The 25,440-nt window shown below is 34.1% G+C and overlaps 2 protein-coding genes across 3 annotated transcripts in view; both read left to right on the top strand.

Annotated features, from left to right (window-relative positions):
* Window positions 1-25,440, top strand: part of LOC131152005 (chaperone protein ClpB4, mitochondrial) — an 82,099-nt gene that overhangs the window by 16,421 nt on the left and 40,238 nt on the right. For both annotated transcript variants that reach the window (XR_009135810.1, XM_058103557.1), the window contains exons 2-4: window positions 9,230-9,448; window positions 9,517-9,754; window positions 10,651-10,846. Coding sequence is in view for 1 of the 2 variants with exons in the window: in XM_058103557.1 (XP_057959540.1) it covers window positions 9,230-9,448; window positions 9,517-9,754; window positions 10,651-10,846 (653 nt within the window). In the remaining variant the exon portion in view is untranslated. The remainder of the gene's footprint in view (window positions 1-9,229; window positions 9,449-9,516; window positions 9,755-10,650; window positions 10,847-25,440) is intronic.
* On the top strand, window positions 22,329-23,410 carry LOC131152006 (uncharacterized). The gene is made up of 2 exons (XM_058103558.1): window positions 22,329-22,520; window positions 22,618-23,410. Exons 1-2 carry the CDS (start codon window positions 22,330-22,332, stop codon window positions 23,339-23,341), a joined length of 915 nt encoding a protein of 304 aa, XP_057959541.1. The 5' UTR covers window position 22,329; the 3' UTR covers window positions 23,342-23,410.

A 25,440-nucleotide genomic window follows, 5' to 3' on the forward strand; every position in this document is an offset into this window, starting at 1 on the left:
TTCCTCCTCCTCCACAAGGATTAACAATGATGAAGTAGAGAAGTGGTTAGTAACTCCTCATGCTAAGCAACTTTATAGGAATTAAATCGCTTCAGTCGAACCCATTCTAGGTAAAATCCTTGATGTTACATTCTTCAATTCTGATTTTCCTGAAATCATGGATCTTTTTAAGGAAATTGGGTGGGAATGGTTTATTACGTATCAAGCAAAAGGGTACTATCCAAACGTGGTTCGGATTTTCTATGCTAACATGGAAAGGTTTGAAAATGGGATCAAAACAAATCTTCTAGGGCAAAATATTCATCTTACTCCCATATCTTTGGAAAAAAATTTTCGAGTCAAATCAGGAGATTTTGAGGTTCACATTGTTGAGAAACAATGGATAATGTCCCAACGATTTACTCCAGAGGAGTTTTTACCCCTAGTAATAACTGATACACCTATCTCCTTTGGGCATCCACCACTTTACAAACAACTCAATCTTCAAGCTTTAATCCTTCACAAACTTATCACATATAATATCCTACCATGTTCTGGCTCTCATGATCATATTTCCTTCTTAGATTGTTTCGTTATGTGGTGTATTCTTAAAGGTAAAAAGCTAGATCTTCTAAGTTTACTTCTCAAATGGATCATTATGAAAGTTGATGTCCCTCGTGTCATTCTACCATATGCTGGGATGTTAAATATGGTATTTTCTCATTTCAATGTTCTCACACCATCGTTTAACTTCACTAGCAAAGCCCATTATGATATCTTTTTGGATACTATTCTTAAGCGAATGGAATACAAGCACTCTCCTCAAGGGTGGTTTCACAAGGGACATCGTCACACCTCATCTGTACCACCACCTTAGTCTTCCATGCCAGCTTCTTCAATACAGCTTAACCTAGAAACTCCTTCTTGGTTCGTTCCATTTTTTAATCACTATATGACCTTCGGTGATGGAATGCAATCTAGACTTGGTACACTTAGGGAGAAGGTTTCTACTGTGGAAACTCATTGTTCAAGCCTTGTTCAACGTGTTGACAAGATTGAGCAACATCTGGCTAGCTCTTCCAAAGGCAAATCTCAAATGGATATCAGCTCTGCTAGTGATGATGAATCTGCTGAGCAATCTGGTGAACAAGAAGAAGAAGAAGAAGAAAGTGGGTCTATGGAAGCTTCTGATTGATGTATTTCATTTATGTGCTATTTAACACTTTCGTCTATGTATTAGTATTTCTAAGTACTTCTTCGGCTAGTATTTCTTGTGTATGTTCTCTAGCACTTCACTATGTTGTTTTTGTATCGCTCTCTTTTCATTTTTGATCATGGTTTTAAATAACGTCCGTTACGTAGCGTAACGGCCGATACGAAACGTAAATCAAGGGCTCCGAAACCGATACGGGCCGATAATGCGGTTCAGAAAAAATTCACAGCCGTAACGGCTGTTACCCCAACGTTACACTCCATAACGGTCCGTTACGGACCATTACATGCCGACAGCTTGCAGAATCTCCTTTCTGCTGCGCAGCCCTCCTTTCCCCCTCTCCCGAGTCCCAACCACCCATCTGCCATTCAATCTAACTAAATCTAACATTCAAAGAGCAAAAAAACTTACCTTGAAATTTTGTTGGCCGAGTCGCCGAAGCAATAAGAAGGCTTCACGCCTTCACTTCTTCGAAGCCTGAGCAGATCTACTCATCTTCGCAGCCTTCGTCTAGCCTTCCTGAATCCTGATCCTAACTAAGTTTTTCGAAGCTTGAGAGTGGCCGAAGGCAGCTTCATCCGCCAGTAGTCGCACTCGCCGCCACCAGCCAGCCCTTTGCCAGTCTTCGCACGGAGCTTGGAATCATCGATAGCCCTTCGGCAGCCTCCGCCAGTCGTCGCATTCGCCACCACCAGCCAGCCCTCCGCCAGTCGTCGCACGAAGCTTTGAGGCTCCTCCGAGTCCCCTCCTCTCTCTCGGTCTCACTCAGACTCTCTGGCCTCTGCTCATCTCAGCGTATGAGATAAGCTTTAAAATTTCAGTCAACACTCAACAACCACATCTTAAACTTTTTATTATGTTTTTTTTTTAAATTATAATTTGTTGTAAATTATGTTTGTTAAATTGAATTTTAAAAAAAAGAGTAATTTAATAGAGTAAAAAATTAGAAAACAATAATAATTATGTAAAATAAAATTTTCTTAATTTATAAATATTTTAATTGTCTTATATTTTTTGAAAGGTAATTAGGAAAATCTAGTTCCATCACATATTTCCTGTTTATAAATATTTTTTAAGTTTTAAAACATCATTTTGACCTTAAATTTAAAATTAGGTAAAATAAATCGTTACATGATCTATTTTTTGTTTTTAGTTATCAAATAAAGTAAAAATTGATAACTTAATAAAAAAATTTTTAACCTAATAGTTAATATATTAATAATTCAGATTTTTACTAATTACTAGTTTACTACTGGAATTTGTAGAAAAATTTTATTTTAATCCATATACTGAGAAAATGCTTAAAAAGTTAAATAGTCAATTTGTGCTGTATGGATCTCTATTACTGATGCTGTGATGTATATGAAAGTAGAACAAAAGTCTTTTCCACCTTTAAAATTACAATGTTAATTTCTTATAGTTATAAATGAAAATAAACTCAAGTTATAAAAAATAATGAAAATATCTTTTTAAAGATAAAGGAATATATTTTTTTGTAATAAAATATCTAATATTTTATAATTTTGTTTATTTAAATATAAAAATAAATTAAACATTACTTATATTTTTAATCAAATATTATATTTTATTTTTACGTAATAAGTATTTGAAATTATAAGGACTATTTAGTACTTATTATTTAATATTTACTAAATTACTAATTATAATATTATTCTTGTCATTTTTTTAACAAGGTTGTAACTTTGTATTTTCTCTATGTTTTGTGTAGAGATCATCAAATTAAGTCTATCAATATGTCACGTGATAGAGGAAATGAGAACTTACCTAGTGAGGATATTGGATGACATTTTGGTACTGCGGTGAACGGTAATAGACATGTTATTATGTGTAAGTTATGTGGGAAGATAATTAAAGAGAGTATTACACGCTTGAAACAACACTTGGCAAATAAAAAAGGTCAAGTAGCTGGATGCTCAAATGTGACCACACAAGTCAGAGAACAAATGATGAAACATCTACAACAGTATGCTGAGAAGAAAAGAGATAAACAAAAAAGGCAAGAAGAAGCAAAAGCCCAAATTAGAGGAGATTTTGAGAATTTGAGGGATGAAGAAGACTTGGAAGAAGAAAGTCTCAGATTTGCTCGATAAGAAAGCATACGATCACAGCAACAATGGGAAGGAAGAGAGACAAAGATTTCGAACAAGAACATCTAGACGGGGTAATATTTATGAAGAGGGAGGTGGCTCTGGCAGTGGTGCTACCAGTGGTTTCAATAGAGCAGGAGCTCGATCTTATAGTGGTCGAGAAGCTGGAGGTAGTGGACGACAATGGATCAATCCTGATGCCCCTGAAGCTAGACTAAAGGCAATGGATCCTATTTTAGAAAGAAGCAAGAGTGCGAAACAACCAAAAATCAACACTAAGTTATTGAAAGGTTTAAGAAGTAAATTAGGAAAAGCAGTTGAAAAAATTCCTAATTTATAATCGGATTCCAGCGAATGTAGTTGACTCTCCATTTATGCAGCCTATGCTTGATATTGCTGCAAAGGTTGGAAAGGGGGTGAAGGGTCCATCACCCTATGAGATATCTGAAATTTATTTGGAGCAAGAGTATCAAAAAATGAAAAATTATATAGCTTCTTTTGCGGGAATTTGGAAGGAGAGAGGTGTAACCCTTATGTGTGATGGTTGGTCTGAACCAACTAGAAAACACATTATAAACTTTTTAGTTTATTGCGATAGAGGCACCGTGTTTCATAAATCAGTTGATGCCTCTGATGTGCCAAACAGAACAGCTGAATATTATTTCAGGTAATTTTCTAATTTTAATTGTATATGCAAATAGTATTATGAACTTGCATGTTTTTAATTAAATAGTAGTAATTATTGAATTTATAATTTTATTTCAGATTAATGGACGAGGTGGTTGAAGAAATTGGAGAGGAGAATGTTGTCCAAGTAGTGACTGATAATGAAGCTGCAATGAAGGCAGGAGGAAAATTATTAATGCAGAAGAGGCCCAATCTCTATTGTACAGCATGTGCAGCTCATTGCATAGACCTTATTCTTGAATATATTGGTAAGAAAAGTAACGTGAAAAAGGTCTTAGAAGATGCAAGAACAATAACCTCATTTATTTACAACCACACATGGACAGTGAATTTCATGAAGAAATTCAAAAATAATAGAGTTACTTCGCCCTGCCATCACTCGATTTGCCACAAATTTCATTGCTTTGGAGACTATTGCCAGGCGTAAACAAACATTAAGGGAAATGTTTACATCTGATGCTTGGAAAAACTCAAGGTTTGGGATGGCAAAATCAGGCCCAACATATGATTTAAAGAAAATTATCTTAGGCAAAGAGTTTTTGCAAAAGGCCTCTGATATAATTAAAGTACAAGAACCCTTAGTGAAAGTTCTTAAATTGGTTGATGGTGATGAAAAACCAACCATGGGCTTCATATACGAGGCAATTGATAGGGCGAAGTTGGCCATTCAAAAAGATTGTCGGTTTTACAAAGACTATTGAAAAATTATTGACAACCAGTGGAGTTTTCAGTTGCACCAAGATTTGCACGCTGCTAGTAAGTGTAAATCAAATACAATTTCTTATTATTTAAACTTTTAAATTATGCATAGTTGCATTACAAAACTATTGATTAATATGTTTCTAAATTTAATTGTAGGGTATTTTTTCAACCCACAATTTTTTTATGGTGCTCCACCCTCTCCTGAAGTGGCTAGAGAAGTCATGGATGGGGTTAAAAAAGTGATAACTAAGTTGGTACCCGATATAGATACTCAAATTCGGGCTATTAATCAAGTAAGTATTGGTTCCATTAAATTGAATAATGAATTGTTCTAGTATTCTGTAATATTTTTAAGAATAATTATTAATACATCTGATTAATTAATTATATTTCACAATCATCTTTTTTTAGTTGTTGCTATATCGAGATAGGCAGGAGACTTTTGGCACCCCGTTGGCTCAAAGGGCAGTGAAACAAACAAATCCTGGTAAATATGGCTATATAGCTAAATAATGGATGAATGACTCTATTTTCTCTCTTTATGTTCAAATTTGACTTTTGAAATATACGCTATACTAACATAAAACTCTTTTTAATTATTCATGCAGCTAAATGGTGGATTCATTATGGCTTGTGTGCTCCTGAACTCTAAAGAATAGTAATCAGAGTTCTTAGTCAGACCACATCAGTTTCGAACTGTGAGCGTAATTGGAGCACCTTTAGCCTCATCCATGCGAAAACAAGAAATAGATTAAAATACATGAGATTACAAAAACTTGTTTTCGTACATTACAACGTGAGGTTAAAGTTAAGACGTACAATGAGAAGAAGCCAACGAAAAATTGAAGAGAGTTTCAATCCTATCAATTTGAACTACATTTTCGAAGAAGATGATCCTTTAAGTCAATGGTTAGAGGAGAGAGACACCACTACTCGACGGTCAAGACAATTCAAATTAGTTAAATGAAGAAGTTTGTGGTACTACAGAAGGAGGTGATCAACCACCAATAAACGCGCATGATGATTCAAGTTCAAGCCCAGAACGTACACAAAGTGATGACAATCTTGGTTTGAGCCCACCAAGTGATGATGATGGTAATAGTAGTGCTGGAGCTGGGGTTGGGGGGGTGGCAGTGGTGGTGGTGGAGGCGGCGGTGTAGAATATAATTATGGATAGGACACAGGGACATCATTTGCAAGGGATATACATCCTTCTGATCCTTATGGACTACATGACATACCTAAAAATTATGATTTGGGTATTCCTCCAGGGAACCAATCTTCGCAACCCAGGAGAAGGAGTGCTCGTGGTGACCCTATTGATTCTACTGAAGATTCATATGGTGTGGTTCGTAGTTTTAGCGACTTTGGTTTAGATGGTTCATCATCACAATCATATGGATCTCATCCAGCATATCCACATTATGCATCTCGTGACTCACATTTTTATCCTAGTGGAACAGGAATCTCAGGATCTAGTGAGTTTTCTTCTACACACTACCCAGAGCCAGCCCCTGCCCCAACTTATGGACATTATTCAGGAGGATTTTCACCACCAATACATTTTCAAGAGCAACAACGAAATGACGCAAACTTGGGTTTATTCAACTATGTATTTCCACAAGGATGGGGAGATAATTTCCCATCACAATTCCAAGATACAGATGCAAATTATGAAGATCCTCCACGTCATTCTTTTTGGTGGTGACATGTGTTATGTTTTAAATTTGTAATATTGTATTCATGTATTTTCAACTATTTATTGATATTTGATATTAATCACTTTTTAAATTCATGTATGTGTAATGTGTATATTGAATATTGACTCTATTGATTCATTTTTAGTAACTTTATGACTTTAATTAATTGATTCTTACATTTCTACATCTTTTTACTCATTAAAGTAATGTAAACTATAAAAAAAAATATTTTTTTTTGTAAACAGCGCACTAAAATTAATATAAAAATCATAATGCCTATTAAAAATCATTTGTAGGTTGAATGAAAGCCTTCAAAATTAATTAAAAATTATGTATTAATGGATTTCATGCTTATTTTTCAATTTTGGCATGGTTGTGCATGTGTGAAAAAATTCACGACCGTTACGCCCGCTTCCCATTATGTAACACTTACGACAGTTACGCGACGTTACCCGTGACCGCAATTTCGAACCATGTTTTTGATTGATGTCCAAAAGGGGAGAAGTTTGAGAGAGGAAAGTGCAAAAATGAAATATGCTATGATTTGTAAGACTATGAGTATGTATGGAATACCTTGTATGAATTCATTACTTGTAAGAATATGAATATGTATGGGTATGAATTCATTTTGCAAGTGACATGGTTTGTATAAATATTTTTTGGTATATCATGCTTGTTGAAAGGGGGAGCAGTGAGCATTATTTCTTATTATTATTATTATTTTTGCTCTTGATTTGTTATCATCAAAAAGGGGGACATTGTTTGCCTAACAAGACTTACAATTCTTATTTTGATGATAACAAATCATGATATGTTTAATATGATTTATTTTAGGTGAAAGTTTTTCAGGAAAAAAGCAAAGCTTAAAGGTAGTGACAAAATTCAAAAGGATGATAAAGTTTATGGATTCAAAAATATCAAGAAAGAAAGATGATTAGAAGCTCAAAGATGATAGAAGAACAATGACTTACTTGAAGATCAAAGAAATAGAGTTTAAGGATGTTTGTATGTAAGTACTTCAAGTAAACTTTAAATATAAACTGAATTGAAGCTCTCATAAAATCAAAGGAAACTTAGAGATAAAGTTTTAAGTAAAAACCCTATAGTATGATTTTCAAACCAAAGGAAAGAAGGGTTTAAAAAAAAATAAAAGTTTTTTTTTAAAAAAACAGAAGGGTCAGGCAACTGCCTACTTCTGCCAGGCGACCGTCCATATTAAATAAATATTTTCAAAGAGGCAGTAGGGTGCTAGGCGACTGCCTGAGCACAGCCAGGCGCCTGGGTGGTCATGCTAGGCGACTACCAGTGTTCTGTGTTTTAAGTTTCTTTTATGGCAGGCGACTGCCACTCGAACGTTGGTTTAAAAATTTTCAACGGGAAGATTTTTTAAATGAATTTTTTGGGCACTACTATTTTGAAAAACTTGAGGATTACTTCAAGGAAACTTTGGAGGTAAGGAATTACTTTTAAACATCTATAAATAGCGCAAAACTTCAAAGATTTTGAACACTAAGAAATTTTTTAGCAATCAAAGTTCTCAAAAAGCTCTCAAACTTTCTTGTGTTCATCCAACTTCAAATGCTAAGTTGTTGCTGATTCAAACTCCGAAGTAAAGCTTTCAAAGTCTGAATCTTTCAATACTTGGAAGATATTTGGTGATCTAAATTCAGTATTGAGTTTCAATCCTTTTATATTTGATTTACTTTGAAGTATTCTTGTGCTGATTGTTGTACTAATCTACTCTGTTGTGAGAGTGTCTTTTGTATACGAATTTTTCTCTATCTTGGTTCTTGTTTATAGACGATTCAAGGTTGTAGAATCGTTGGACCGAACGAGGGAATATTGTTTGGAGAGGCGGGCTCTAGCCTAAAGGAAGGAGTGATTGTAATCGGTATGGTTCCACCCATCAACGAAACTGAACTAGTGAATCCTTTGGTGGTTTGCCAAAGGCAAGGACGTAGGCTATGTATAAGCCGAACCTCGTAAAAGTTTCGTGTCTCTCTCTCTTACTCTTTATTTTTCAGCAATACTTACAACCTGCGTGTATGCTTTTAATTATTAAATTCTGAGTGTATGATTGGTAAATAGACCGGAGGATAATTTGTTTTGGCTTGATCAACATTGATTGCGGAAATTGAAAGGGATTACGTTGGTTAATCATCCTAAACTTATTAATCTGAAAGTTTCTTTAAAAACTAAACACAAAGAAGAAGTGTGAGTTTGGAATAACACAGGGCTTACATAAATTCAGCGTGCTTTACAATTTATTGCAGGGCTATTAATACAAAGATCAAGATTTTGATTATCTTGTTGATTGGTTGAGGTTGAATTGATTTTGTGTTTATTTGTTGTGATTATTGATATAAAACAAAGTATTAAAAAGAATATAAGTTTAAAAATCCAATTCACCTCTCCTCTTGGGAAGCTATCCTAATTTCAAAAAGTAACCAAGGTAATGATGCCTTAAAAAACTTAATTGACATATTAAGTGGAATTTTTTTTTTTTTGAATATGCATGAGCCTAATTTAGTTTATGTAAGATGGTGATTTTCCAAGCACATGGTCCCCGCAAATGGTGGTTTAGGGTTTTGGGGCAAGAGGATCAAACGATGCTTGCAAACCTATTTAAATGATGTCTCCAGTTTCATTCTTTTGCTATCTTAGTTTTGAGATATTCTATGTACTATGTTATCTACAGGTTGTCTATTTTAATGTCTTTCTTTTACCTAGTTTATGTGTCTCTCTTTGGTTTTGTGTCAAATTTTTTTAACATTCTCGCATGGATAATTTGTTTTAACTTTTTTGTTCCCATTTTGCTTTTTTATGATTGTGTTCATAAGATATCTCAGTCAGAGTTTACTGAGATGGCATGGGAGGGAGTAGTTGGTGCAGTTGATGCAGCACGGAACAGTAGACAGCAAGTTGTTGAGTCTGAGCATTTAATGAAAGCTCTTTTGGAGCAAAAAGATGGCTTGGCTCGTAGAATATTCACTAAGGCAGCGCTTGACAACACATCGGTTTTGCAGGCAACAGATGACTTTATATCCCAGCAACCCAAGGTATTCTTGTAAATGAAATATTAGTGCAATTTCACTAGAAATTTTAATTGCTTTTGGTTCTATGACAGGTGACTGGTGATACTGGCGGACCTATATTGGGTGTACATCTCAAGATCACTTTAGACAATGCCAGAAAGCATAAGAAAGATATGCAGGATGATTTTTTGTCTGTTGAGCATCTAGTATTGGCATTACATTCTGATACGAGGTTTGGGAAGCAGTTGTTCAGGAACCTTCAGCTCAGCGAGAAGGATTTGAAGGATGCCATTCGAGCTGTTCGTGGAAGTCAGAGAGTTACTGATCAAAGTATAAAAGCATGACACGCTTGAAATATGATCACACTCCAGGAAAATATTAGATCTTTAATTAAGCTACCAAAATGAACAAGAAGAAACCCTAGAAAATTTTTGGAAATTAAGGCTAGTTCACTGGTTTTACTTGTGTTCTCACACTGTAAGATTTTTTTGAGGACAGTCATTAAGGCTATAATTTATATTTCTGAATTTTCTTGAACTTGTTAACTTTTTCTAGGATGATTTTGTTTTAGGGATCATGATTGTCTGAGATTAATCTGAAAAGGTGATTTGATAGTATGTTTTGGATGCAACATAACAGTTTCTTCATTTTTGCTCGTTGACACTAATCAAATTACGTGTCTGAGCTCTAGATACACTTACAAGCATATTTTACTCTCTTAAAAAATTGTGTGCTTGGTCCTATTGTGGAAAATCAGGGGACAATTTAGAATGTCAAAAACTTATCTCAAGGTTATAAGAAGCATGAAAATTGTAGTTTCTACTTTTATTGAAAAATCATGAAGATGACTCTTTTTTCTATAATGCTTCAAATAAGAGCTTTTTTTGAAATGGATTATATCAAGGGTTAGCAGAATTTGTTTTGGAAGTCTTTTTTTCAAGGTTTCATCTGATGTAGCTATTATCATTGTTGTTCTGTTTTATTTAATGACTTAAATTGCAGCTGCTGGTATACATAGTGTATTTGTTGTGTAGGTGTGTCTTTTATTACTCAACTTATATTTCTTCTTTGAGGGTTGTCTTGCAAAATGTTTTTGTTAGTCTGCTGACTGATTGTGTTTCTCTTATTACTCAACTTTTATCTCCTCTTGGAAGGTTGTCTTTTAAATTGTTTTTGTTGGCCTGTTGTCTATTTTCATGCTGACTGTTTTTCTCACTTTTACATAGATCCTGAAGGAAAATATGAGGCACTTGACAAATATGGTAGTGACTTAACTGAACTTGCCAGGCGTGGTAAACTTGATCCTGTTATAGGTCGGGATGATGAAATTCGGCGTTGTATTCAGATCTTATGCCGGAGAACAAAAAATAATCCTGTTATCATTGGCGAGCCTGGTGTGGGAAAAACTGCGATTGCCGAAGGGTATGCTGTTTAATGTTTTTTGTGCTTTTCATGTTAATGAGATATTTTATTTTTTAAAAATATATGTTTTATATTTTTATTTTCTTTAACTAGTTCTTTTGACAAATATTTGAAAATTACATGTTTGTTATGTTGTAATCTCCTTATCCTTTCTTAATTTATCATCTTCTATCATCAAAAAGAAAAATTATGCCTTTGTTTCTTTTATTTGAATAGGTTGTTATTTATTGACGGAGTGTTTTTCGGCTGTAATGATTCTATAGAAAGCTTTCTAGTTAATGTGCTAGTACCCTATGTTAGTGAGCATGAGTCGATGAGGATATGATATTCACTATGATATACATGCAATATAAGTAGAGAGGGAGAGCTATTGTGAAGTTAGGTTCTAACATTACAACAAATTCTTTTATTCTATTTCTTCTTAGCATGATATTATAGTTATCTTTGCAAGTAGGCCCTAGGTCTAGTCTTATTGCTTGCATTTATGGTTGGTTTGTTAAAAAATTATCTTGTTCCCAAGAATAGGGAATGTGTTAAGCCTTGATATGTTGGTATTCATTGTTGGCCACTTGGCCTACAACCAAGAGCCAAGCTTTCAGGTGAAATGTTTGCCTAACATGGTTGCTTTAAGTTTGATTACCAATTGAATACTCTATAATGATAATGCCAAAGAGTATTTCAGCACCCAATTCACTTTCAATAGGATTAGAGTTGTAGGGAGGAAAAATAGACATATTCTTGAGGTCACTCGTACCTTGTTGTATCATATGAATTTCCTTAAAAAGTTTTTCTGGAAATGATGTTGTGCTCAACAGAATGGCATCCTTTATCCTTGGTGGTAAAATACCTTATTCTTATATTTTCCCTGCTTCTCCATTGTTCCCATGACCTTATATATTTGCTGGATAAATTGGATCCTCGTACTCTGAAGTGTGTTTATTTAGGTTATTGTCATACTCAAAAGGGTATCAATGGTATAGCCCTACTTTGCATCATTTCTTTATCTCCATAGATGTTATCTTCTTTAAGTTTGCACTATATTACTCTGGCTCCTCTAGTCCGGCCAATCTTGATGTGTCCTTTCCTCTACATAGTCCTCCAGATTCCAGTCCATTGTTCTCTGCTTAATCATCCTCTGGAGTCTTCATCTCAGCTGCGCCCCTCTAGTTGTTTGGATCATCCTAATTTGTAGGTATACATGTGATAATGATTCAAGAAAGGAGAGATTCCTTCAGATCCTAATGTTAAGCCTTCATATACCTTGTTTGATGATTAGTCTCCCTTGTGATACATACTGTTGTTGGGAAAGGTATACACACTTGTACATTATATTTCTAATCTTTTATGATTTTATGTCACCTTTGTTCTATTACTACTCCATCCCTTATTTCTATCCCTAAATTTGTGTCAGAGGCCTTATCCCACTCTAGGTCGAGAGCTACAATGGATTAAGAAATGCATGCTTTATAGAAAAAATGACAGTTGGGAGCATGGTTTTAAATCGCGGTAGCGGGTAGCGTAATGTAACGGTAACGGGTGTAATGGGAAGCAGGAGTAGCGGATGTTACATAACAGGAAGTGGGTGCAACGACCGTGAATTTTTTTTAAGCATGCACAACCATGTGCATATTAGTGTACTTGCATTTTTAAGCTTTTAGCCCTTCTTAGAAAGAGTTTTAGTGTATTTTGGATCCTTTAGTTCAAGTAACTAAGTTATTTGGTAAGGGCAATAAGTTTACATTTGTTTTAAACCACCATTGATAAAAAAATTACGTGTGTGCATATTTATACTTCTCATTGTTCTTATCTATGATAAATTCTTATGTGTGCTAAATTAATTAATAAAACAAAATACATTATATACTTCATTAATCTATTAGACACATAAGACATACGAATAATACAAATATAAAATAGCTAGAAAAGAAAGAAGGTTGAAGTTGAGAAATATAGAACATAAATATCACATTACTAATATTATCAAAATAAAATATTTTCTTAACAAGTTAGTATTTTCATATTGTTAATTAGTGCATCTATTGTGAGTATTTAAAGAAATAGTAAATTTTGTATCATTGTCATCCTCTTTATAATCTTTTCCCCCTTTTGCCACTTGGTATATTGAAATTGATATATGAAAGAGAGGGAAAAAGTGAGAAGAAAAAGTAAAAAATAAAATATTTTTTTTGATGTAATAGTCCCGTAGCGGCCTTTACGTGATGGTCGCGGTCCGTAACAGCCGCTACCACCGTGATTTTTCTTCCTACCGATTTCGCGGTGTGCAACGGTATCGGTAACCCAAAAAACCGTTACGTAACGGCGTTACGTAACGATTGCAGCCTTTATTTAAAACCATGGTTGGGAGCTTGTGCTATTCTTGTTGATAGGTTTGTTGTTGGTTGCCATGTGAGGATTTATGACCTACCTCATAGTTACTAAAAAATGCTAACACCTTAGTGAACCACATATTGGTAAAAAAAAAAAAACATTCTAAAGTGTGGCACATTTTTGTTTTGAAACACTAAACTTGATGACCCTAAGTTTTAAATCAATATTTTTAAATAACATATTTTTATTAGTTAAAGTGGAGAATTTGCTATCAGAAAAAAATAGTTAAAATGGAGAATTATCTCATTATAATTCCGTCTATCTATTTCATGAAAGAAAATCTCTTTAAGATTTTGAAGCACTCCAACATCCTTCCCAAAATATCTAAGTGCAATTACATATTTTTTAGTTATATATCAATATAAGTATGCCCCTAAAATTCCACATTTTAGAGCATGTGTCGTACCACGAACTGTTCTTGTTTCATGAGCCATAATGTTCCACATTCTAGGTACATTGGCTCGCTTTATTGCCAAAGGGTATACTTTGGTGTATACAGTCTAGATTATGACACATTCTTGCAGGTTGGCAAAATCTATTTATCTCTTTAGCCACTACCTCCATGGCTTGAGTTAGATGTGAAGAATGCTTTCTTACATGGCGATCTTAAGGAGGAAGTCTATATAAAGCAACCACTTAGGTTTGTTGCTTAGGAGGAGTAAGCCCTCATGTACTGCTAAGGAAATCCTTCTATGTCCTAAAGTAGTCTCCTTTAGCATGATTTGGTAGGTTTAGTGCAAATGTGATAGTGCTTGAATTTGGCCTTTGGAGATGTTAAATAAATGATTCTTTATCTTACTGCCATACTAGTGCTGGTAGGATTTTGTTGGTGGTGTATGTGGATATTGTTATTGTTGGTGATGATAATTGAGGTATACCGGAAGCATTATCTTCGAAATTTTAGACTTAAGATTTGAGACAATTTAAATCTTCTTGGGCATAGATGTATCTAGATCTTGTATGGGAATTGTCCTATTGTAGAGGAGGTAAGTTCTAGAATTTTTAGAAGAGGCGAGGAAGTATGGTCTAGACCTTTTATACAAGATTGGGTTGTGAGGATCTAAACACACGCCTATGGATACTACAACAGCAGCAAGCCTTAAGTCCCATTAGGTAGGTTTGGCTACATGAATACTTTTCCACCAATTCACCTGATCAAGCGCATTTTCCTCTGCTCTAGAGCTATGAAGTCCTTCCTTACTATACCATTCCAAGTTGTTAGGATCTAAACAAACACCTATGGATGCAACAACAGCAGCAAGCCTTAAGTCAAATTAGGTGGGTTTGGCTACATGAATCCTTTTCCACCAATTCACCTGACCAAGTGCATTTTCCTCTGCTTAAGAGCTATGAAGTCCTTACTTACTATCTCATTCCAAGATATTTTTAGGTATATCCGCCCTGTTTTTTAATACCATAACAATAACTAACTAACTCCTCCTTACAGATGCTTTGCTTCGACTGTGTTTCAAATGCCCAAACTATCTAAGTTGCCCCTCTCTTTTTTTGTCTTCAACTGGTGCTATGCTTGGTTTATTGTGAATATGTTCATTTCTGAAATGTATCTTTTGATGTTATACCACTCATCCACCTTAAGATTCACATTTCAGCAACTTTTACTTTTTGTATACGTCGTTTGTTGCCCAACATTCTAATCCGTAGAGCATGGCTGGCCTTACAGCCATCTTATAAAACTTTCCTTTTAATTTTTAGGGTATTCTACGATCACAACATGCTTGAAGCACTCCTTCAGTTTACTCAACCTGCTTTAACTTTTATGCACTATATCCTCTTCAATTTCTCCTTCTGCTTGCATAGTAGATCTAAAAATCGAAATCTACTATTGCTATTAATTTCTTGATTATCAAGTTTAATCTTATATCCAAAATTGCTCCTCTATAGAAATTACATTTTATATATTCTATCTTATTTCTACTTATCTAAAACCTTTAGACTCTAATGCGATTCTCCATAGTTCTAACTTAGATTTCCCCTAAGCTCCTACTTTCATCAATCAAGATAATATCATCTGCCAAGAACATAAACCAAGGGATCTCGTTTTGGATATTCCTGCTGAGTTCATCAATTACTAAAGCAAAAAGATAAGGGCTCAAAGTAGAACCTTGATGTACACCTATTATGATTAGAAATTCTCTAGACTCTCCTCCTACAGTCCTAACGTTAGTCGTTATTTTATCATTCATATCCTTATTGACCTCAATATATCTATTGATACTCCTTTCTTTTCTAAAATCTACAAAAGAACTTCCTTAGATACTCTATCATAGGCTTCCTCTAGGTCAATAAAAAACCATTTACAAATCCCTCTTCTTTTCCCTAAACTTTTCTATCAATCTTCTTAAAAGATAAATTGCTTCTATTGTCACCAAATTTAATCTCTTAGACCCTTGTTTCTAGTGTTATTTTTTGTTCAATTACCCTTTCCCACTATTGCATTGTGTGAAGCTTAATTCTGCGATAGTTATTACAATTTTGACTATCGCCTTTGTTTTTATATAAAGGTATTAATGTGCTTTTCCTCCTTCCCTTCAACATTTTTTTTTGGTTTATATAATAGTCTTGACTAGATTAGTTAATCATAAACTTCCTTTAACTCTAAAAAATTCCAAACTTCAGTTGGGATGTTACCTAGTCTTATAGATTTCCCACTTTTCATCTTTTTTAAAGCCATATTAACTTTACTAATTCTAATTTTGCAAATAAATCTCCTATTTTTATTCTTTTTCTCATTTGTCACTTCCAAGTTCAAAATTTCAAATTGGTTTTCATTAAATAGCTTATTAAAGTACCCCACCACCTCTCTTTTATGTCTTCTTCTTTAGTCAAGACATTATCATTCTCGCCCCTTATGCATTTTAGATTAACTAAATCTTTGTACTTTATTTCTCTAGCTCTAGCAAGTTTTCATGCGTCTCTTTCTCCTTGTTTTGTCTCTAGTCTAGTATTTAAAGTATCATAAGCTAATTTTAACGTCAGTAATGACTTGTTTTGCATTTTTTTTTCTTGCTCCTTTATACTTCTCAAAGTTTTTTTTTTTTTCTACAATTTTGCCATGTTTTATATTAGTTTCTTTTTTTCTTTATGAATTTTTGGACATCTTGATCCAACCACCAACTTTCTTTACTGCATGAGTATCTTCCTTTGGGTTCATTTAAAATCTCTTTTGCTATCTCTTTTTTTATTTTATTTTATTTTTAATATAAAGTTAGCCATCCTATTCCATACAATGTTTGTATCTTTCTTACCCCCTATTGCCGAGGCACTCTCTTTGATCATTTCATCTTTGAATTACTTTTACTATATTTAGGAAATGTAAAATGTATAAAAAGTGAGCATGATATTGTCTTGGTTAAGGGCGAAGAGTCGAAAACATTAAAGAAAGATGGCGAAGTTACTTTAGTAAGTTGTTTAATGAAAACCAAATAGAAGGCCTAAACTTAGATTTGACAAATGAGGAAAAGACTAAAAATATGAGATTTATTCGCAAATTTAGAGTTAATGAAGTTAAGAAAAAAGATGAAAAATGGGAAAGCTATAGGATCGGATAACATCCCAGTTGAAGTTTGGAAATGCTTAGGTGATAATGGAATTATATGGTTAAATAATGAAAGTAGAATAGTGATCCCAAGAGGGGGGGTGAATTGGGTTATTTAAAAAATTTAAGTTCTTTTTCTTACTTGTTTAGTACTCACAGCAAAACTTAAGTAAATTAATCAATTATCAATCAAAAGCAAAACACACAACAATTTGCTGAAAACTTAAACAATCCAATCAACCACACAATACCAACAACCAAAATAACCAAGAAGTTGCAACTCTTTGAATTGCTTTCAGCTTTTGTAATTAGCCCTGTAATTTGTATGCAAGTCCTGCTTTGGATTGAATTTTATTGCGTTTCTCTTAATTAAGATTTCCGCAAATTAACCAACATACTTCCTTGTGAGTTTTTGCAAACGGTTAATTGAAATGTACTTTCTATAGATTAAGAATCTTCTTTGAATTCAGTGTTTAAGCCCTGCAACCTGCACTTAGCATACACAAGAATATATATAGGGCAGAAATTAGAAAGAGTAGGGTTGAGAAGAACCACATGTTTTACGAGGTTCGGCTTATCCCCAACCTACGACCTCGTCTTTGGTCAATTCCACCAAAGGATTCTACTATGTACGCTCCTTTCCGGGCGGAGCAAGCCTTTTACAATAACCCCTCTTTTTCAGGAAGAGAAACCTCTCCAAACGATCAACTTACGCTTGGTACAATGATCCAAATCAGCTTTGAACCGTTAAAATACAACGAGAAGGCTACAAGAATCTGAGTACAAAGAAACTCTCAAAACATAGCAGATTTGTACAAGTTAGAGCACAGAATATACTTCAATCAAATAATAATATTGAAAGTATGAAGCTCAAGTATAGAGATCACCAAGGATTCTTTTAGTGATTGAGAAAACTCAGTGTTAGAACCGTAGGTTGATGATTCAGCAGCAATTTAAGAAGTTATCTCCCAGATGGAGTGTGAGCAATAGAAAACTTTGAGAGAGATTGAAAGCTTGAATGCAAGAATGTTGTGTGATTGCTTGGGTAATTAATTTCTTGGGATTAAGGGAGTATTTAATGGCTTTTTAGGATTAGTTTCCTTGTTCCCCAAGTTACTTGGAGTGTCCACCAAGTTTTTATAACGTTCATATATGAAATACTAATTTTTAAAATTTTCCCATTGAAGTTTAAAAATTTGAAATCCCGTGGAGTCAGTCGGCTAGACAGACGACTAGGTAGTGTATTTCACAGAGTCAGGCAGTTGGACAGGCGGTTGAGGCCTTTCTGTCTGCCAGAAATAAATTCAATTAATTTGTCAGTTGGCTGACTCGACCACGTTAAAAAATGTCAGTCGGCTAGACATTGTTAGTCGGTTGAGTAAAGTTAGTTCTTTTGGTCAGTCGGCTGGGCAGTTTATTTAACCGTTGTATTCCTGTCAATCAGCTGAGTAAACCTAGTGTAATCTGGTCGGTCGGTTGACCAGTTCATTTTTCTGGTTTTTCATTTTTAGTTTTCAAAATTAGTTTTGCTCTCTTGCTTTGATCTTTTATAAAACATTTTCCAGGTCGTTAAAATAGGTCTCTTAAGTCCTTAAATATCCCTTAAAGAGCTTCAATAATATTTCAAAAAATATTTAAAATATGAAACACTTACATAAAGACTTTTAAGACTTTGAACATTCTTGGCACTTGAGTTTTAATGCTTGTCTTTTCTTTGAGCTTTCTTTTGCTTTGCTTTCTTTTGCCTCTCTTACTTTTCTTCAAGCTTTGACATACTTTTAAGCTTTCTCTTATATTCTTCAAGCTTTAAAATATCATCTTAAAATCCATGCTTTAAGCTTCATATGATTATTCTTCTTTGAAGTATAAGCTTGCATTTTCATGCTTGATCCTTGTGAGTCCTGAAATATTATTACTCAACAAATATGTTAAATTTCACTTGTTTGTTAGTATCAAAATAAGATGTTAAGCCTTGTAAGACCAACAATCTCCTCCTTTTTGATGATGACAAATAAGGAGCAAAAATTTGAGTAAGCCTTAAAAAGACTCTTAAAATAAACAGCATCTTAACAATATTTGTAATTTCAAGATCAATATCAACACTAATTTCAATATCATACAATATCATGCTCATCACATCATGTTAAGTTTAAGATCATTCAATGTCAAATATTTCTCCCTCTTTGTCAAATACTTCTCCCCCTTTTGCTACAAAAATTTCAAAATTTTACAATCAAAAATTTTTCAATACCAAGCTCAACTTTTCATTTGCTCAAAACCATGGTTTTAAATAACGGCCGTTACGTAACGTAACGGCCGATACGTAACGTAAATCAAGGACTCCGAAACCGATCCGGGCCGATAATGCGGTTCGGAAAAAATTCACAGCCGTAACGGCCGTTACGGCTCCGTAACGGTCCGTAACAGCCGTTACCCCTACGTTACACTCCGTAACAGTCCGTTACGGACCGTTACATACCGACAACTTGCAGAATCTGCTTTCTGCTGTGCAGCGTTCCTTTCCCCCTTTCCCGAGTCCCAAGCACCCATCTACCATTCAATCTACCTAAATCTAACATTCAAAAACAAAAATACTTACTTGCAGTTTTGTTGGCCGAGCCGCTGAAGCTATAAGATGGCTTCACGCCTTCACTCCTTTGAAGCCTGAGTTACTCATCTTCGCAGCCTTCGTTTCCTGAATCCTGAACCTAACAAAGTTCTTCGAAGCTTGAGAGTGGCCGAACGAAGGCAGCTTCATCCGCCACCGCCAGTCGTCGCACTCGCCGCCACCAGCCAGCCCTCTACCAGTCGTCGGCGTCGTCGCACTCGCAGCCACCAGCCAGCCCTCCGCCAGTCGTCGCACGAAGCTTCGAGGCTTCGAGGCTCCTCCATCCTCCGAGTCGCCTCCCCTCTCTCGGTCTCACTCAGAGTCTCAGACTCTCTGCCCTCTGCTCATCTCGCGTATGAGATAAGCTTTATTTCAATAACACTCAACACCCACAACCACATTTTAAATATTTTATTATGTTTTTTTTTTAATTATAATTTATTGTAAGTAATGTTTGTTAAATTAAATTAAAAAAAAAAAAAGTAATTTAATAGAGTAAAAAGCTTTAAAATTTCAGATTCATTTAATATGCAAGCATGTCATATTCTGTTTTGATTAACATACTTTTATTCATTCTTTACGTATTCTTTCTTTCCTTTTGGTTTCATTGCATATAAAATATATATTATTTTAAAATAAATGACTATGACATGGCATTCCAAAAATATGGAGTGGACAATTTCTCATGTTCTATTTCTATGCAATTTTATATTTGTGAGTAAAACAACATTTTGCATAATTATTTCCCCTAACAGCATTTTTTTTGTTGTAAATTATTATATTCATATACAATATCAATTTCATTTATATGGTATCGCATTAACATTTTTTGAAAGCTGACACCATTAGAAATAGACTAATAGTATTATGGTTACAGACTTCCAAGATACAACATTAGTACAAAAAATACTCTTTTCTAGTCTTATGCCTTGCCTATAGATGCAGCTCTTGTTTTTTTTTTCTTTTCAAAGATCAGAAATCTCCCACATCTTAAACTTTTTATTATGTTTTTTTTTTAATTATAATTTGTTGTAAATTATGTTTGTTAAATTGAATTAAAAAAAGAGTAATTTAATAGAGTAAAAAATCAAAAAATAGTAATAATTATGTAAAATAAAATTTTCTTAATTTATAAATATTTTAATTGTCCTTATATTTTTTGAAAGGTAATTAGGAAAATTTAGTTTTATCACATATTTCCTATTTATAAATATTTTTTAAGTTTTAAAATATCATTTTGACGTTAAATTTAAAATTAGGTAAAATAAATCGTTACATGATCTATTTTTTGTTTTTCAGTTATCAAATAAAGTAAAAATTGATAACTTAATAAAAAACATTTTAACCTAATAGTTAATATATTAATAATTCAGATTTTTGCTAATTACTAGTTTACTACTGGAATTTGTAGAAAAATTTTATTTTAATCCATAAATTGAGAAAATGCTTAAAAAATTAAATAGAAAATTTATACTGTATGGATCTCTATTAGTGATGCTGTGATGTATATAAAAGTAGAGCAAGTTTTTTCCACCTTTAAAATTACAATGTTAATTTCTTATAGTTATAAATAAAATAAAATCAAGTTAAAAAAATAATGAAAATACCTTTTTAAAGATAAAGGAATATATTTTTTTGTAATAAAATATCTAATATTTTAATCCATATACTGAGAAAATGTTTAAAAAATTAAATAGTCAATTTGTAATGTATGGATCTCTATTTGTGATGCTATGATGTATATGAAAGTAGAGCAAAAATCTTTTTCACCTGTTAATTTCTTATAGTTATAAATGAAAATAAAATCAAGCTATAAAAATAATGAAATATCTTTTTAAAGATAAGGAATATATTTTTTTTGTAATAAAATATCTAATATTTTATAATTTGTTTATTTATATATAAAAATAATAAACATTACTTATTATTTTTATCAAATATTATACTTATTTTTACGTAATAAGTATTTAAAATTAGGGACTATTTAGTACTTATTATTTAATATTTACTAAATTACTAATTATATTATTCCTGTCATTGTAGGAAGGTTGTAACTTTGTATTTTCTTTATATTTTGTGTAGAGATCATCAAATTAAGTCTATCAATATGTCACGTGATAGAGGAAATGAAAACTTACCTAGTGAAGATATTGGATGGCATTTTGGTACTGCGGTAGACGGTAATAGACATGTTATTATGTGTAAGTTATGTGGGAAGATAATCAAAGGGGGCATTACACGCTTGAAACAACACTTGGCACATAAAAAGGGTCAAGTAGCTGGATGCTCAAATGTGACCACACAAGTAAGAGAACAAATGATGAAACATCTACAACAGTATGCTGAGAAGAAAAGAGATAAACAAAAAAGGCAAGAAGAAGCAGAAGCCCAAATTAGAGGAGATTTTGAGAATTTCAGCGATGAAGAAGACTTGGAAGAAGAAAGTATGAGATTCGCTCGACAAGAAAGCATGCGATCACAACAACAATGGGAAGAGAGACAAAGATTTCGAGCAAGAACAACTGGAAGGGGTAATATTTATGAAGAGGGAGGTGGCTCTGGCAGTGGTGCTACCAGTGGTTTCAATAGAGCAGGAGCTCGATCTTATAGTGGTCGAGAAGCTGGAGGTAGTGGACGACAATGGATCAATCCTGATGCCCCTGAAGCTAGACTAAAGGCAATGGATCCTATTTTAGAAAGAAGCAAGAGTGCGAAACAACCAAAACTCAACACAAAGTTACTGAAAGGTTTAAGAAGTAAATTAGGAAAAGCGGTTGGAAAATTCCTAATTTATAATCGGATTCCAGCGAATGTAGCTGACTCTCCATTTATGCAGCCTATGCTTGATATTGCTGCAGAGGTTGGAAAGGGGGTGAAGGGTCCATCACCCTATGAGATATCTGAATTTATTTGGAGCAAGAGTATCAAGAAATGAAAAATTATATAGCTTCTTTTGCTGGAATTTGGAAGGAAAGAGGTGTAACACTTATGTGTGATGGTTGGTCAGGACCAACTAGAAAACACATTATAAACTTTTTAGTTTATTGCGATAGAGGCACCGTGTTTCATAAATCAGTTGATGCCTCTGATGTGCCAAGCAGAACAGCTGAATATTATTTCAGGTAATTTTCTAATTTTAATTGTATATGCAAATAGTATTATGGACTTGCATGTTTTTAATATATAGTAGTAATTATTGAATTTATAATTTCATTTCAGATTAATGGATGAGGTGGTTGAAGAAATTGGAGAGGAGAATGTTGTCCAAGTAGTGACTGATAATGAAGCTGCAATGAAGGCAGGAGGAAAATTATTAATGCAGAAGAGGCCCAATCTCTATTGGACAGCATGTGCAGCTCATTGCATAGACCTTATTCTTGAAGATATTGGTAAGAAAAGTAACGTGAAGAAGGTCTTAGAAGATGCAAGAACAATAACCTCATTTATTTACAACCACACATGGACAGTGAATTTCATGAAGAAATTCACAAATAATAGAGAGTTACTTCGCCCTGCCATCACTCGATTTGCCACAAATTTCATTGCTTTGGAGACTATTGTCAGGCATAAACAAGCACTAAGGGAAATGTTTACATCTGATGCTTGGAAAAACTCAAGGTTTGGAATGGCAAAATCAGGCCTAGCATATGATTCGAAGAAAATTATCTTAGGCAAAGAGTTTTGGCAAAAGGCCTCTGATATAATTAAAGTGCAAGAACCCTTGGTGAAAGTTCTTAAATTGGTTGATGGTGATGAAAAACCAACCATGGGCTTCATATACGAGGCAATTGATAGGGCGAAGTTGGCCATTCAAAAAGATTGCCGGTTTTACAAAGACTATTGGAAAATTATTGACAACCGGTGGAGTTTTCAGTTGCACCAAGATTTGCACGCTGCTGGTAAGTGTAAATCAAATACAATTTCTTATTATTTTAACTTTTAAATTATGCATGGTTGCATTAGAAAACTATTGATTAATATGTTTCTAAATTTAATTGTAGGGTATTTTTGAACCCACAATTTCTTTATGGTGCCCCACCCTCTCCTGAAGTTGCTAGAGAAGTCATGGATGGAGTTAAAAAAGTGATAACCAAGTTGGTACCCGATATAGATACTCAAATTCGGGCTATTAATCAAGTAAGTATTGGTTCCATTAAATTGAATAATGAATTGTTCTAGTATTTAATAATACTTTTAAGAATAATTATTAATATATCTAATTAATTAATTATATTTCACAATCATCCTTTTTAGTTGTTGCTATATCGAGATAGGCAAGAGACTTTTGGAACCCCGTTGGCTCAAAGGGCAGTAAAACAAACAAATCCTGGTAAATATGGCTATATAGCTAAATAATAGAGAATTACTCTATTTTCTCTCTTTGTGTTCAAATTTGACTTTTGAAATACGCTATACTAACATAAAACTCTTTTTAATTATTCATGCAGCTGAATGGTGGATTCATTATGGCTTGTGTGCTCCTGAGCTCCAAAGAATAGCAATTAGAGTTCTTAGCCAGACCACATCAGCTTCGAACTGTGAGCGTAATTGGAGCACCTTTAGCCTCATCCATACGAAAACAAGAAATAGATTAAAGTACATGAGACTACAAAAACTTGTTTTCGTACATTACAACATGAGGTTAAGTTAAGACGTACAATGAGAAGAAGCCAACGAGAAATTGAAGAGGGTTTCAATCCTATCAATTTGGATTACATTTTCGAAGAAGATGATCCTTTAAGTCAATGGTTAGAGGAGAGAGAGACACCCCTACTCGACGGTCAGGACAATTCAAATTTGGTTAAATGAAGAGGTTGGTGGTACTACAGAAGGAGGTGATCAACCACCAATTACGCTCATGATGATTCAAGTTCAAGTCCTGAACGCACACAAAGTGATGACAATCTTGGTTAGAGCCCACCAAGTGATGATGATGGTAATAGTGGTGCTGGAGCTGGGGTTGGGGGGGGTGGCAGTGGTGGTGGTGGAGGCGGCGGTGTAGAATATAATTATGGATATGATACAGGGACATCATTTGGAAGGGATATATATCCTTCTGATCCTTATGGACTACATGACATACCTGAAAATTATGACTGGGTATTCCTCTAGGGAACCAATTTTCACAATCCAGGAGAAGGAGTGCTCGTGGTGACTCTAGTGATTCTACTGAAGATTCATATGGTGTGGTTCGTAGTTTTGGCGACTTTGGTTTAGATGGTTCATCATCACAATCATATGGATCTCATCCAGCATATCCACATTATGCATCTCGTGACTCACATTTTTATCCCAGTGGATCAGGAATCTCAGGATCTAGTGAGTCTTCTTCTACACACTACCCAGAGCCAGCCCCTGCCCCCAACTTATAGACATTATTCAGGAGAATTTTCATCACCAGTACATTTTCAAGAGCAACAACAAAATGACGCAAACTTGGGTTCATTTAACTATGTATTTCCACAAGGATGGGGAGATAATTTCCCATCCCAATCTCAAGATACAGATGCAAATTATGAAGACCCTCCACGTCATTCTTTTTGGTGGTGACATGAGTTATGTTATAAATTTGTAATATTGTATTCATGTATTTTCAACTATTTATTGATATTTGATATTAATCACTTTTTAAATTCATGTATATGTAATCACTGTAATGTGTATATTGAGTATTAAGTCTATTGAGTATTGATTCATTTTTAGTAACTTTATGACTTTAATTAATTGATTCTTACATTTCTACATCTTTTTACTCATTAAACTAATGTAAACTAAAAAAAAATATGATTTTTTTTTTAAACAGCGCACTAAAATTAATATAAAAATCATAATGCCTATTAAAAAGCATTTGTAGAGTGAATGAAAGCCTGCAAAATTCATTAAAAATCATGTATTAATGGATTTCATGCTTATTTTTTAAATTTGGCATGGTTGTGCATGTGTGAAAAAAATTCACGACCGTTACGCCCGCTTCCCGTTACGTAACACCCGCGTCTCCCGCGACCCGCGACACCCGCGACCGTTTCGCGACGTTACCCGCGA

The sequence above is a fragment of the Malania oleifera genome, chromosome 3 (genome assembly GCF_029873635.1).
Source record: "Malania oleifera isolate guangnan ecotype guangnan chromosome 3, ASM2987363v1, whole genome shotgun sequence".
Classification (NCBI taxonomy): domain Eukaryota; kingdom Viridiplantae; phylum Streptophyta; class Magnoliopsida; order Santalales; family Ximeniaceae; genus Malania; species Malania oleifera.